This window comes from Falco biarmicus, chromosome Z (assembly GCF_023638135.1).
Source record: "Falco biarmicus isolate bFalBia1 chromosome Z, bFalBia1.pri, whole genome shotgun sequence".
Taxonomy (NCBI): domain Eukaryota; kingdom Metazoa; phylum Chordata; class Aves; order Falconiformes; family Falconidae; genus Falco; species Falco biarmicus.
The window spans coordinates 50,583,697-50,598,813 of NC_079311.1; the positions used below are offsets into that span (position 1 = coordinate 50,583,697).

Below are 15,117 nucleotides of genomic sequence, written 5' to 3' on the forward strand. Positions count from 1 at the left end.
AACCTCTCTAAATCTGGGATGCCTCTTCGTGGTTGTACAAGTTGCTAGTGATTAGCAAATATGACAGGGAGTAACAGCAAATTCATAACGTAGAGCCTATAATTGCAGGATTATACTGTGCATATAGTTAGAAATGATAAAGGGGGAAGACAACCAGACTGCTGACTACTTATCTAAAGGTGATCCTGAAGGCAGAAATGTAGAGTTATCAATGAGATTTAAATACTCGACAGTGTCAGGGAGAGACTGTGTACTGTATAGGCACTGCAAGTGCGCTGCAAGACACTGTGCATGGCTTTTACTACCCCTTAATCCTCACCTGCAGTACTCACAGCCTTCTGCTTCTTCAGGAAAGATGGCCAGCTGTGCCACACATCATGTACTAGAATGCATGACATTATGCTGTAGGAACTACAGTGGAAATCACTCATTCACATCCAGCAGATACACATAAAACACTCCCAATGGCAATAGAAATATTTTAGATGGTATGTCGGGACCTGAGGTAACACAGGAATATCTCAGGTGCGATACCACCTATAGCTCTTCATACATTGGCCTTTTAATTACAAACACTGAATACTTGCTGACAGAAGTTTTGAGCCCACCACTTCTAAAGAAAATCTAAGGCTTCTGACTTCCCAGCAACATCTTTTAAATGAGCAGTTTGCTTTGTGCTAAGCAAGTGTTTTTTTTCTTTTTAATTAAGAGCTCATTTTGCATTTAAGCTTGCCCTAAAAAGCATTACTTAAAAAGATCTGTCTAAGAAATAATTTAACATTTTTGCCATGAGGCACCTGCAAGCTTCATATGAATGGACCTGGAAGAGAAATGAAAGAGTTTTAGATTTGCCAAAAATGTACACTGTCATAAAAAAGGAAGGCTTGCAGGACTTTGTTGGCATTGTGTATAAAAGGAAAGTGGTTCATTTTGGATGGGGGAGAACGGGGATAGAGAAAGAAAGGATGAGATTGTAGTAAGAAGATATTTTTTGCTGTCATTTGTTTTTGGGGTTTTGTTTTTAAGAGAAAGGGGAAAAAAAAGCCCTAAGCTGTATGTCCATGTCAAACTATATGAGTCTGAAACATAAGCTCTAAATTATAAGTTTTATAAGTTGTTATTTCCAATGTTACTGATTTTGATTCTAGTGCTTTACAAACTTTATTGCTTATTTTATTAACTAGGGAAAAGTGTTGCCCGCTTCCAGTTCAATACATTTTTTTCCTTTCTCTCCCTCTTCCTCCCTCTCTTTCCCCCCTCTCTCCTTTTCTTTGTTATGCCAAAATAAAAGAGAAATTACACTTCAGCCACTTATAACTGAAAATAGAAATGGTACACAGTTAATTTCGCTGCCTGTAAATCTTACATTGTACTTTTGTGTTTAACACACAAAATGTGGAGATAAAAATAGCCCAAACATGTATGTATGCCTGTGTGTCTGTAGATACGTGTACTGAAAGTCCTATATACAGCTGTGTTGGTAGATGAAGATATAAAAATACAATGGCTAGAAAGAGAACTTGGATTCCCACTCAGAAAAGGTAAATGAGCCCTTGTTTAAAGAAGACGATGATACATTATGCAAGACTGAGATTCAAGATTTCATGAGGGGTGGAGGCAGGCCCTGGCAGGAAGAATAACAAATCCTGAGCTGGACGTCTCTCAGGTCTGATAGCAAGATAGGGGAGCAGCACTAATTCTGCAGCCTTTTTAGTCTGTTCTGTCACAGAAGGGGCACTGCTGGGTCAGTCAGCTCACTAGTAATTGTGCTTTACAGACTTCTAAAGCAATTGGCCTAGTCAGTCCCAATTCAATAAAAGTGGAGAGCGAGAGTGAGAGCACTTTTGTTCTATTTTTTACTTGAAATTATTTCATTCAGCAGTCTGTCTTTTTTATTACCAGGATTTGACATTAGCACTCCAAGCTATATTAGCATCCATTTCAGCAGTTCAGTAATGGTATTAAAAAAACACTTAACTTCAACGGTGAATGGTTGTATGACAGTACCATAAAAATCCACATTAAAAAAAAACTTATGTATTTGTCCCTGCAAATTATTTTTCACTTGTTTAACCACTTCAAAACTACACTCTCCTGACTGGTGTTTGCAAGAGCTGTAGCAGCAGGGAAGGCTTGTAAAGGAGCTGAGGAGTAACTGCAGCAGCAATGGAATAAAGAGAAAACTGAAGACATTTAAAGAAGACGAAAAATGTAACAGGAACACACAAGCACACATACATGCACCAGAAAGACCTCTCATTTTGATTGGGTGCCTGTCATTCATCAACTGAAGTAAGATTTTAGACTCAAATCACTCAAGGTAAAATCTTTGGCATCTTCTACATTTCTGGGATTTAATTTTGAACCCAGCACTCTCCAAGCTTGGGATGGCAGCCTAACTACCTTGGCACTGCAGCACACTCATAAATGACTGCATTAGGTTCTAAATTTTGATTAAACATTCTGTAATTAATCAATGGTAGACATGAAGCAGTTGGCAAGGTCCAGAGCTGCAAAACGTTTAAGACATAAAACATTACAAAGTAATTAGAATGTGCTCCTTCAAGAGAAGGATTGCCTTCAATAAAGAGGTAAATGATAGCATCATGTTTATTGTGGACGTAGGCAGCCAGTGCAATATGATAAACTGCAGGAGATACACATATCAGTAATCATCCACATTATTAGTGTCATTAATCATAATTCTAAAAATATGACAGCAGCAGCCAACTTTTTGACCAATTTTGCCTCTGCCTGTTGGCCGTTATAACTTCACTAATAGACTGCAGAGCTCCTGTGCGTGGCAGTTTGCATTGAGAATGGAAGGTTAATTATATTTGAGCTGCTGATTCCTTCTCTCCTCGGAAAAGACTGAGCACTTTGACAATCCCAGGAGCTCACTGCTGTTAAACCAGTAAAAGTACTTTATTGAAATTTTCTTTGTTGGTCAGGAATGAGTAGATGTTTCAAATGAGATATAAGCGCCAGGCTGGGACAGCCGCTAATGTTTCTTCCAAAATAATCCTTGGACAGCAAGCTGAACTCATACTTCCCTTAGATATCTTTACACAGTCTCTTGTGGATGGGTAAAAAGTTGAGAATTTAATAACCGCTGACAATAGTATGTATGGAAGAATCTCAGAGGGTTGAAATTACCGAGGAGTTGGGGCGTCAGTGAGGGGAGGTTATAAGATAATCAGCTATCAGTTGACCTGAGAAGGGTACTTATTTAGTAATGTAAAATTACTAATAGATGAACCCTGTTGAAATGCCACATCATATTTGGTTTTATAGTTCCTCTGGTATTATATAAATAAACCCAGCATTTTTAGACAAACAAAGCAGTGGGAATGAGAATTACCATCACATTGTGACCAAAAGAAACGGTTTACATATTTGCTGTGAAACCTGAAATTATACAAACTATCCCTGGATCTGTAGACTTACTATGAATTTGAACTTATAATGCAATCAGTAGAGTCTATGAACCTTCTAAGCAAATTGTGAGATAATGTGTTGCTGTGCCACAATATCTGGGATAAAGGAATTAATTTCAAAGCAGAATTGGGGGAAGATAGCTGTTCTGATAGAGTTGTGTCTTTTTTGCATTTACTGAAACTTGAAACTCAGGAAATTCATGAGTGGGATGCCGAACTGAAAGGACTGTTTGCATAAAATCTTGCAAAATTATCACATTTTACATGACTGTTTTAGTAAAATAAAGTGAGGGATGAAAAATTCTGATTACAAAACTTGGATTATGTAATATGTAGATGATTTAGGTTTGAGAAGAAATATTAATTCATGTAGTGTGGCAACAGATTCTACCTGGATGTTGCCCCTCAGTACTTAAAGGGAAGTACAGTGAAAGACCAGCAAAATACTTCAACACACAGGAGATGAGGACCTAATGCATGGCTGCTGTGCAGGGCCTTGTGTAAAACGCCTGCACATGATAAACTTTTCCATAGAGCATGTGTAAGTTGTGGAGACAGCTTATGGCAGTTGCACTGATTGTCAGTGCTGCTGACCACCTGTAATTTCCATTGAAAGACTTTGTCATGCATATGATGACCTTCTCGTGCATGTAATCATTGCTACACTGACTTAGTTCAGTTAGGAAATATTCCGTCAGATAAATCTTTCTATTCTAAACTTTCTCAGCCAGCCCGGATATTAGACAAGAGTGCTGGATATTTTGTAATGAGTCTGTTTTGCTTCCAGGCAGCTAGTAAAGTGAGAGGTTGAAGTGTTGCAACACAATTTTGATAATTTCTGAGTAACTTTGGCAAGTACACCAGTGGTTGTTCTTTTTGTTTGTAATATCTTTTGATCTTTGATGGACAACAATAGTAATATATTAAGAGTGCGACATGACCTCGATGCTTCTGAGCACACACAGCTGTTGTGAAAGTGTAATTCTGTTCACACCGTAAGGACCGTCTCACTAAACACCTCAACAGGTATGTACTGAATTATTGGGCCTTTCAAGAATCCTGAACCTGTCAGATTTTACATTAAAAATTATTTGGTAGCAAACATTGCCATCAGATATCAGTTTCACGTTTAACCTGAGTATTTACTCACACAGGGAGCTATCCTGCCTCCCCAAATGCCATCTCTGCATTAACATTTTTTATGCACTCCATGGCAATGACAAATTGTTTTCTGACTCTTAACTGTGGATTAAGTATGCAAAAGGCATGTTTGCCACTGCCAACAAACCAATAATTCTCACTAACATCTTCAGAGTTACAACATTTATAAAGTTGCAAAGTGGAGTAAACAAACCATCTGTTTGGCTTTACCATATATGTCATGCTCTCTTATTAGCATATTACGATTCATTTAGTAAACAAATTTGGTGATTTCGTTCATGTCAAAGTTAGAGGGAGCTTGAAGATGATTAACATTCCTGGGACAGGCACATTAATACATTGCTTCCTCTGCAAAGTTAAATGGCTTCTCAGGAGAATCACCCCTTGTTGACAAGATGAGACTGTCAATTTTGTTTGCCTGCCACATTAGGGGCCGTAAGGGGATGGGAAGCTCTGAGAAAGAGGAGCAGTGTAGGCAGCATAATTCACAGCGAATTGAAAAAAGAAGTCTAATTCTGATAAATGGTCGACCCCAATACATCCTACCTGTTATTACAACAGACGTGCCGTATCTGTGCAGTAAATTAGTTAAACCCCTAAAGAGTTTGATGGGAGCTTATCTTCAAGTGAATAATTTGAGTGTAGAGGGAGCTGTCTTCGTGACCAGTGTGAGTGATTTGTTTCATATTGAAAGGATTGAAATGACTGGGCTCCACATCTTTAATTTGCAAGAACTTGCTTGTCCTTTATTTCCTGTATTTAATAAGCACTGTTTTTTTTACTTTTTTTAATAGGTGCTGAACTGTATTTTACCTTTTGGATTTTCTTCCTATGAAAGGTTAATATTTTTCAGATTCTATGCAATTTAAAGCCTCAAGAACTGATGTTATTACCCCAATTGTTCATAATGCTGTGGTTTCATTAGGTAGTATAGTATTTTGTTTTCACTCATTGTTCTAAACCTATCACTACTTTTCCCCTTACACTTAGAGGTAAACTAAACATGATGAAATGCATGGAAGGGCTAGTGCACAGGCTGAAACATTGACCCTGTCTAGATAAGTGTGAATTCTGTAATTTAGGTCAGATCAGGATTTCAAACCTTTATTATCTTTGCTCAGATTTATGGATATTTTTTTTTCATTGGAAAAAAAAAAAGCAAACTGTATCAAAGACTGCTGATAGAGTGGCAAAATTAGAACAGTAACTGAGAAAATAATTTCTTTAACAGTTTCCATTACTAATTAAATTCCAGGAACTGTTTTATTGTTGACTCTCTTAAGTAAATAGGGAGAATGATTGCTGCTTCTTTCTTGAAGAACTATCAGAATTAAGGCCATGTCTTTTCTCATAAATATGTACGCTGTTATATTTAGCCATAGCCTTACTTTCTGGTTCTTTGATTTTTGCTGCATGAAACTCAGCACTTTCAGTCTGCAGAGATTCTGAGAAAGCATAAAATTCTGAGTTTACTTTCTATTATGATCTGTTACATTCTCAGCCTTTCTATGAGTTTCAGACTTAAATAAGCAGGAAAGGAACATGAAATTGAGGTAAGACCCCGGTACTTTGCTGTATTAGAAAACTGCATTAATGATTAAAGTAATGTGAAATTTTTAAACAAAACTGTAAATCTTAATTAACAGCCTTTGAGGTGAAGAGAAACAAAGAGAACTTTGCTATAACATTTCATTATAGATAAAAACATAGGCTGAATACTGAGCTGGACAGGTGTAGAAGAAGTTTCATGGCAGGAATGATGAAAAGTTTAATTGTTTATGGTATTTTAAACCAGATTGGCAGAGTTTAGTTTTAGACAAGGTATAGCAGAAGGATAGCTCGTATGGAGCCTGCACAATCTGAATGGTTGCTTCCGTATTGAGCTTTAATAAGAGGTTTGCCAATCTGTACATAAACCACCAGACAGATGTGTCCTGGCCTTTCGTTTTTTATAGAATCTTCTTCAAACTGCTGAAGATCGTGCTGTTTCAGGTTTCATAATCCAATATTAGCACCTGTATTCTTTAAAAAAAAATAACAAATTTACTATTACCTGGAAAGAATATAATTTAACAGAGAAGAATTTAATGTTTACTTTTAACTCATTAGGTCTTCAAATAAATTCTATTGCATTATTTAATGCTGGGATCACTTACTGTATCTTAAAGCAAAGCTGCCCAAAGACTAATGGCCCCCTGCTGTGACCTCCAATATGTGGTTTCTTTGCAGTGTCAGAATGATAACGCTGGGTGGTGTTACTTTGGCAAATCATGTATTTGCCAGAAAAGGCATTTTCAGAACATTTGAAGTATAAGAGATTGGGGTATTTTTTTGTTTAGAAACATAGGAAAAAAGGATGCGCTGGGATACAACTGGAGATGTTGAAATTATTAATTTCAGAATTTTAATGAACAATACAGTGGGCTTTGGTGTTAGAGTGAGATTTTCATCAGGGAACTTTGTCACTTACAGTCAACCAAGGAGGCACAAGAGGCCAATAGCTAGGATATTTAACTGGGACATCAGTTGGCTTGGCCTTTCTGTCTGATTGCATCAGGGACTGGAAAATGGGTTTCTTTAGTCCCTAATAATTATGCTGCTGTTTCATTCTCACCCTCTTTTTTCTCTCATCTCCTTAATATTTAAGTGTAATCACATTTTTCGCTTGATAAAAAATGAAGAAAATAGTGCTTTATGTTTCAGTTTCAACAACCTGCCCTGCCCCGCCCTGCCCTGAAATTTGACCAACACATTCCAACAATTTTTTTATGCAGTTAGTTTTGTGCTCTGTATAAGACTTGAATTAAAATAAAGAGTACTCTTTATCATCCAAATTCCCTAACTGCGGTGCGTGTCAGAGATAAAGTTTTTCCTAGTGCAGACAGGACTGCAGCCATGGGTGCATCCAAAGCTGGCTTTGAGTCATGCATAGAAATCATGCCAATTTCTATGCCAGGACAAATTCTACTCTCTGATAAATTCCTCCTCACTCACTTCAAAAAGAAATAAAGAGACTGACTAAATAAAAATAAACTAAAATAAAGCGGCCGCTACTTTTTTTTTCCCCAACAAATAGATAGTAAGTTAACAAGATCAGATTCATTGACAAGCGTAGAAAGAAACTGCTGAGGGGAACCCACTCTGGATTTATGAGCTGTGTAAATGGCATGTACGTTTAACTGACCATATTTCCTAGGCTTATAGTCCCCTTTCTTCTGTTGATGCGTAGTGCATCTCTCACTAGAGGAGCTTACTAGTAGTAGGTGGGGTGGAACCAACAATGAATTCTAATTATGGAAGAATACTTCCATGAACTTCACAAGGGAAGGAAAATACTACCGCCAGTAGGATCATGGCCACAGTCAGAGAGCTGCTGTAGTGGCTGTAGCCCTCTGCCTTGCACTGCTACTGAAGCTCCTGCCTGAAAGGCCAATGGTGAATTAGCGGAGATACCCGAACCACTTTGCTACAGCCACAGATTTCATGTGTGTCATCATTATCATCTTTACAGCAGCACTGATCCATTATTAAGATCATTGAATTCAGAAGGCTGAATTCACTCTGGTGAGGACTTCCCACACACTTTTGCCCACCGTATGTCTAGCTCCTGAATAGTAACTTGAAAGGAGAATGGTAATTATGTGGAAAAATCAGGCATTCTGGGGCTCCTAAAACAAACCAGACTTTGCTAAAACTTCTTGCCACAACCAGCCAAATACTCTCCTCATTTTTAAGGGTACATGGTACATAGTACAGAGCTAAACAGATGTTTGGACATTCTTTGGCACACATAGTATTTTAATTTCTCACAATTAACCTTCTTCACTGTCCCTTGTTGCCTAGGATGGGACGGATCTGGTAACTGGAGCTGAGTGAGATATGCCTTTAGTGAAGTTCTTTTGACCTCTTATTTCTGCCTGGAAAACTTAATTCACCAATTGTCTTTACACAATATTTCCATTGCCAGGATCAAATGTCCTTTTGGTAGCTGATGTACAAATAAGTCTAAGAAGTCCAGAGTCATTCAAAGGATTTTATTAGGTCAAATATTTTATCTGTACTGCTGTCATTCATTTAAGTTCTTCAAGTTTTGTCCCTGCAAATACAGCAGCAGCTGCAGTGCAAAGGAGACCAGAGATGGCCTTAAATGAGCTAGCTTAGGTACAAGGAGTAATGTAGCAATGGCAAGCTGAAGCTCAGCTGTTTTTGGCGTATCTTGCTTTGTGATTTTTAAGCTGTTTGATGGCAGTGTTCATCAACTGGCATAAATTACTCTGCCCAAACTGTGCCTCAGCTTACCCAGGGAACAGTGTTTACATGTACCTGGCAGCAGTATTCAGAGGAGGAGAGGAGCAGCAGTGTTGTAAATCATCAGGGAACAGAACAGCTGAAGCAAGAAACTGCAGGTGCCATGGAGGGGAGCAGATGAACGGGTGACAAGGCGGCTAGCACTGGCTGCAGTCTCATGGAGAACTTGCTAGGATTTGGGAGTGACAAAACAGGGGAGAAAGAGTTGGATTAGGATGGAGTATTTCAATTTGGTAGGAGAAGGAGGTCTGGGAACTACTGGAGCAATTTAAGATGGCTGAATGAGTACATTTTCCAGGAAAAAAAGGCAAGAAAGATCAGCATTGGATGAGAGGAGCAGTTAAGTTTATCAAAACAAAGAGAGTATAGGCTTGGCCAATATTTGTAATGCTGCTTTTTTCTTCTTGTGTCTCTCTGCCAGTGTTTTGCAGCTACTAGGTCAGAGTACGGGTTGTTGGCCACATACAATTCTGCCTTTCCAGCTGAATGATGGTCTTCATAGCTTCATAGTAAATCATGCTTCATTTCTGCCCATAAACTCAATCCTATTCTATTTGGCTATTGCCAGTGCTTGCCTTTTCCCAAAACACCTCCCGTTTTAAACTTTCCTGGTCTGTACTGCTTCTCTTTTTAGTCTGCCTTTACCCATACTCTTCTTAATTCCATGTTTTTGCTTATTGCTCTTCTGTTCTTCATAGCCATCCTTACATACATGAGCATGTTCCTTCTACAGAGAACTGCCTTGTCATCTTTTCCCAAACAAACCTTGGGAATGCTGCTGTCAGCCCTGAGAAACACCTTCTTTATGCAGGGCACTGTTCAAGCAGCACCCTGCACAGGATGCTCAGCCTGCACCTCAGGGTGCAATGCTGCATTTAGTTGTGTAGTAGATGGGAAAGGGGTGCAGGGTCAAGCTCCGCACACTCTAGACCGGTGTGTCTATGAAAACATACTTTTCCTTACCTCCTATCCCCACGGTCATTCAGCTACTGGAAATGTGTGTTGCTAGTTACTTCAGAATGCAGTATTCTCAATTCTGGCAAGATTTTAGTCCCCGTGAGTTGTCATAAGATTTCAAAATGTCAGTGTCCAAATAAATGAAATTTTTCTCACAATTCTTTCCTCTCATACCTACCAGAATGTTTTTGCATATGATATTTAGGGAGAGTATTAAACACAAGCGAAATAGATTAAGAAATGAATGTAAAAGAATCAATTCTTTTGAACTGTGGTTGCATAATGGAAATCGACTGCTATGAATGAACCTATGTTCAGAAGTTATGAACAGCAGAGCTAATGCACTGCCATGAGTTCATCTTTATTATTGCATTACACCTGAATCAATTGATAAAGTAGCTTCTTTTTAAGGCTAGGAATGGCACTTAATTGAATAAAAGTCAATGTAATTATATTAGGAGAATCCAACAGTACTGCTGACAGCGGAAAAGGGACACTACTGAGCAGAGTGCCAGAACTGGTCCGCACATTTCTGCACATCGTTTGCCTGACAGATATTATGGGCTGGTACATACTTTAACTAGATTACTGATTGCCACTGCTGTAAGTGAGAATTGAATAAGGGAGGCATCTCTTCTTATCAGAGCATCAACAAGGTTTGGATCTTTAACACTGGTCTTTCTCAGAATGGCCTCTGTCCATCTGGGGCTCAGTGGCCCTTATTTAACATGGTAATTTACTCTTATATCTTCATTCAGTGAATGCTGAAGTTATTTTCACTGCATGCCTGGCTGCTGTTTTTCTCAGCAGCAAACCAAGAAAACAGTAAGCGCAAATGTGCGGAAAAAAACAGTTACAGTTATCCTGACTAGTTCCTGCACTGCAGCAAATCCCCGTACCACAGGAGTGAGGAGGGGAGAGAGGGGGAGAAATCATAAGAAGAAAACACATGAACACTTTACGAGTAGTTCACAGTTAGCATTACGATGATAAGCACAAATGTGCTTTTATGGTCATGTAATAACGCTGGTCAGTGTGGACAGGCTTTCACAGTAAGCGTTTCCTGTACTGCACTTAGCAACTTTACATGGAGTTGTACGCCATCTGACACCAGGAAGGCGAGGGACTGTCAGTACTACTGTTTATCATTCATGTATGTGCACACTGCATGCATCTGTTCAGAACTCATTTGTGGATGATAATGGGGGTGCTGTGAATATGCTTTGATTAATTTGCTTTATGTTTTTCATATTGTGTGGTTGAGTTGGTACCCATCAGGACAACAGTATAAGTGAGATTACAGCTGACAAAAAACAGTTTCACCGTCAAGACTTTTTTTGAAGTCTGTATTTTATTGGTTTCAGATATTGTTTTCTTTTGTCTTTATTTTTTTAAAAACCAGATATGTCTGGATTGGAATGTGAATTTGTTCTCTCTCTCTCTCTCTCCCCCCCTTCCCCCTTTCTTTCTCTCTTCTCCTCTCTTCTCTCTCTCTCTCTCTTTTGTGATCTCAATTTAGCAAAAGATTAGAAAGCTGATCTTATCACAAGGTAAGCTCAGCCTTCCTAAGTGCAGTGTGGGGATATGCATAATGACACTTCTGTGCCTCAAAAAAGCAACAGTGCTATACTTGCTTGTGTGAAAGGAGTATTTCCCATGTGACAGAAAACCAAGGAATACTCTCCACTTTTTTCCACCCTTGCTCATACCTCTCAACTGTCTCTCAATAGGAGAGAAATTCGTTCTAGATCCCCCCTTACTGGAATAATTGCATTCCAAGCAGACATGAGTCAATTAAACTGCAGTTCAGTATCAGTTTGATGTCAGAGAACAGTTACCTGCATTTGCAGGTGAGTGGGACGAATTGCTTCTATTGCTGCTATCTTTATTTATTCCCGTAAGTTATGTGCAACAGCTAGATGAATCACAAAGTGAGTGATAGAAAATCACAGAAATTAACTCCATGTCTATTTATTCTTCCTAAATTTGCATTTTCCTTATTTATCTGCATTGTATTGATGTACCATGTTTGGGACTTCAGCTGGTTGAGAGGTATGTTTCAAAGGGTTTCTTAAAACAAAAGCTTCAATAAGGAACTATTGCTAATAGCTATTGTTCCCCTTTTCCCTTTTTTTGTTACTGTAGGACCTGAATGTCTGTAAAATATTTTATCATTGTTATGTCTCCCTGTGCCAATCTTATACCCAGTGCTTTTCTGCAAATTAAAAGTATTCCTATGCTAAAACTCTCTCTTTCTCTCTCTCTCTCCTCCCTGACCTCCCACACCCACCCCACACCCCACCCCCCACCCTCCCCCCTTCTTACTTTTCCTTCCTACATTTGGGCTCTGATCTGCAATTTATAATGGGCAGACAGATTGGTGAGTCTGCATGTTGTAAATTGCGGGTTTGGGTCCTTAGCTTGCAAAGAATGTTACGCAGTAGAACTTCGCTAATTCTTTTTTTACTGACTTGAAAATCCAGTCACCCTCCAAAGAAACTAAATATTTGTCATTTCTTCACCAATGGTGCACATTCTGAATACTGAACCATAAAGTTTTCTAATACTGAAAACTTTAAACTGATTTCTTATTATTAAGCACTTTGAATAAATTAGCATGTTCTGTGGTCAGAGGTCTTTGATGTCTGTCATGTTTGTTGGTTGCATTGTTAATTCAGAAAATGCAGTTTTTCAAAGAGGGTTTCCTGATACTACTGCAAATCAGTGAGGTTCTACTGCAATGGATGAATAAAGCCAATGTCAAAAGTGGAGAGTAGAATGCAGTATTTAAAATAACCCAAAGACGTACATTGTTTGCAAATGTAGAATTTTATTTCTCTAGAACAAAGGTCCAGATCCTGTGAAACACTCGAGAATACTTTAACTTGCAGCTTTTGGGATCTGGTCCAAAGACCACTGACGCCAGTGACAGCTTTTCCAGTGTCTATTGAGCACCAACGGTGACTTTACCACATACCTAAACCAAAACCCGTGCTTAAATTTTGATTGATTTGGGACAAAATTCTTATAGCCATTAGTAGGGGGCTTTTACTGGAATTTACACTGCTTGAGTAAGTCCGCACTGCATCAGAGACAGTACTGGGAAGAGTTCAGGGAGGAGCGGCAGTGCCATCCCAGAAGGATGGAACCAGTCACTTTGCCTAAGATGTTTGAAAACTTACATGTAGATTTCAGAGACTTGTTCTCCTAAACCCTCAGATCTTCTCCATCTTGGTTTGGCCTGATTCTGAATCCCTTTATACCAGAATTAAATTATCAGAATCAGGACCTCTGACTATGTATCATTCAGTTACTTTTATTTTTTTCTCCTACTATAATACACTTATGTAGTTATGTGAGTACATATATATATATATATATGTATAAAATATATATATGTATGTATAAATATATAAGAGTATGTATCTAGAGATAGACATAGACACAAACACACAGAGATATTCCATATATTAATAATATTTTCTCTTGAAGCAAGGCTTTTAGGAAGGCCAGCAGGGATTCAGGAGCCAAGAAGAGCATTTTGCATTTTCTGCTAGTGCAATTTATTATTTTGTAAATATAAAAAAAAAAGGCTGTAGCTGCTGTGAGGGGCTAATGTTGAGGAGCAGTAGCTGAAGAGAAAAACAATATGGGAGGGGGTAATTTGCTTGATCTCGTTTGGTTTTATGTTACAATTTGTTCACTTATAACAAGACTGAATTTTCCAATAATCACAGATAGGGGATATTTTTATGGTAAATTATTGATAAATGAGAATTTGGATTTGGTTCTTGATGACCATTTGTTTAATCAAAAATACTGTACATTTTTCCTTTTCTCCCTTCCCTCTTCCTTTCCCAGACACAGTGCTAACATAAATCTGCACCGTAAACTGTTGACCAAAGAACTGGATGACATGGGCCTGGACACCTCACAGCCTTCTCTTAGTAAGGACCTCCGTGATGAATTTTTGGTGAAGATATATGGTGCTCAGCATCAAATGGGGCTCGACATAAGGGAAGACACCTCCTCACCTGCTGGTACTGAGGATTCCCATATGAATGGGTACGGCAGGGGCATGTCGGAAGACTATATGGTCCTAGACCTGAGCACCACCTCCAGCATCCAGTCCAGCAGCAGTATTCATTCTTCAAGAGAATCTGATGCAGGAAGTGATGAGGGCATTCTCCTGGATGACGTCGATGGGGCAAGTGACAGCGGGGAATCTGCCCACAAAGCAGATGCCCCTGCCTTAGCTGTAGGTATGGGCACCGATGTCCCAGGATCCCTCATGTTCAACAGTGTTTCGGTGAGCAACGGTGGGATAATGTGTAACATTTGCCACAAAATGTACAGCAACAAGGGAACCCTCAGAGTGCACTATAAAACAGTGCACTTGCGAGAAATGCACAAATGCAAAGTCCCTGGGTGCAACATGATGTTCTCCTCTGTCCGTAGCCGAAACCGGCACAGTCAGAACCCCAATCTGCATAAAAACATTCCCTTCACTTCAGTAGATTAGTTCAAGGATGGACACAGCATAATGCCAGCTCTCAGAGAGGGCCCACCACATCTGGACTGCCATACACAGTCTCCCTTTTTATATATATATATATATATATATATAAAAAAATATACATATATATATAATCTTTTTCTTTTTTAATGAAAGAAAGGAACACCAGGTGCTTTTTCCCCTTTGTTGGCTGTTGGTTTATTTTTTTCCTTTTTTTTTGTTTTTGTTTTGTTTTTTTGCTTTGTTTTGGGTTTTTTTGCATAGAAATGAAAAGGTGGGATGTTTAATTTGGGGGAAGAGACCCTTCATGAAAAAAGCAAACAAAAATAAAAACCAAACCCACAGAAAACCTGCAGTTGTCCCTAGTTCTGTTAGAATGTTCTTGGTCATCTCCAAAGAGACAATTTGTTCTACCCATGACTTTTGCCTGAAAAAAAAGAACAAAAAACAACAACAAAAAAAGCGCAAACAAACAAAAAGAGAAAAAAAAAACAATCTACTTAGTTGTCTTTGTGTCTTCTAAGCATTGGGGATAACGTTCTACTAAGCATGGCTGTTAACACTTGTATATATATATTGAGCCTTGATAGGCCTATGATGTAAAACAATTGTATTGATGGTGGTTTAACTCTTATTTTTTTGCTTAATTTTTACAGTTACATTCAGCTGTTAGATAAGCAGGAAAAATAGTTTGCTGGCTAGTTCTACTCATTTATGTTAGCTTTAATGCACATTTTT

The 15,117-nt window shown here is 38.6% G+C and overlaps 1 protein-coding gene across 1 annotated transcript in view; it reads left to right on the forward strand.

The window, feature by feature from the left end:
- Window positions 1-14,542, forward strand: part of BNC2 (basonuclin 2) — a 232,751-nt gene extending 218,209 nt beyond the window's left edge. The window contains exon 5 of the mRNA XM_056325756.1: window positions 13,725-14,542. Coding sequence (XP_056181731.1) covers window positions 13,725-14,385 — 661 coding nt within the window. The 3' untranslated portion in view covers window positions 14,386-14,542. The remainder of the gene's footprint in view (window positions 1-13,724) is intronic.
- The last annotated feature ends 575 nt before the right edge of the window (window positions 14,543-15,117 follow it).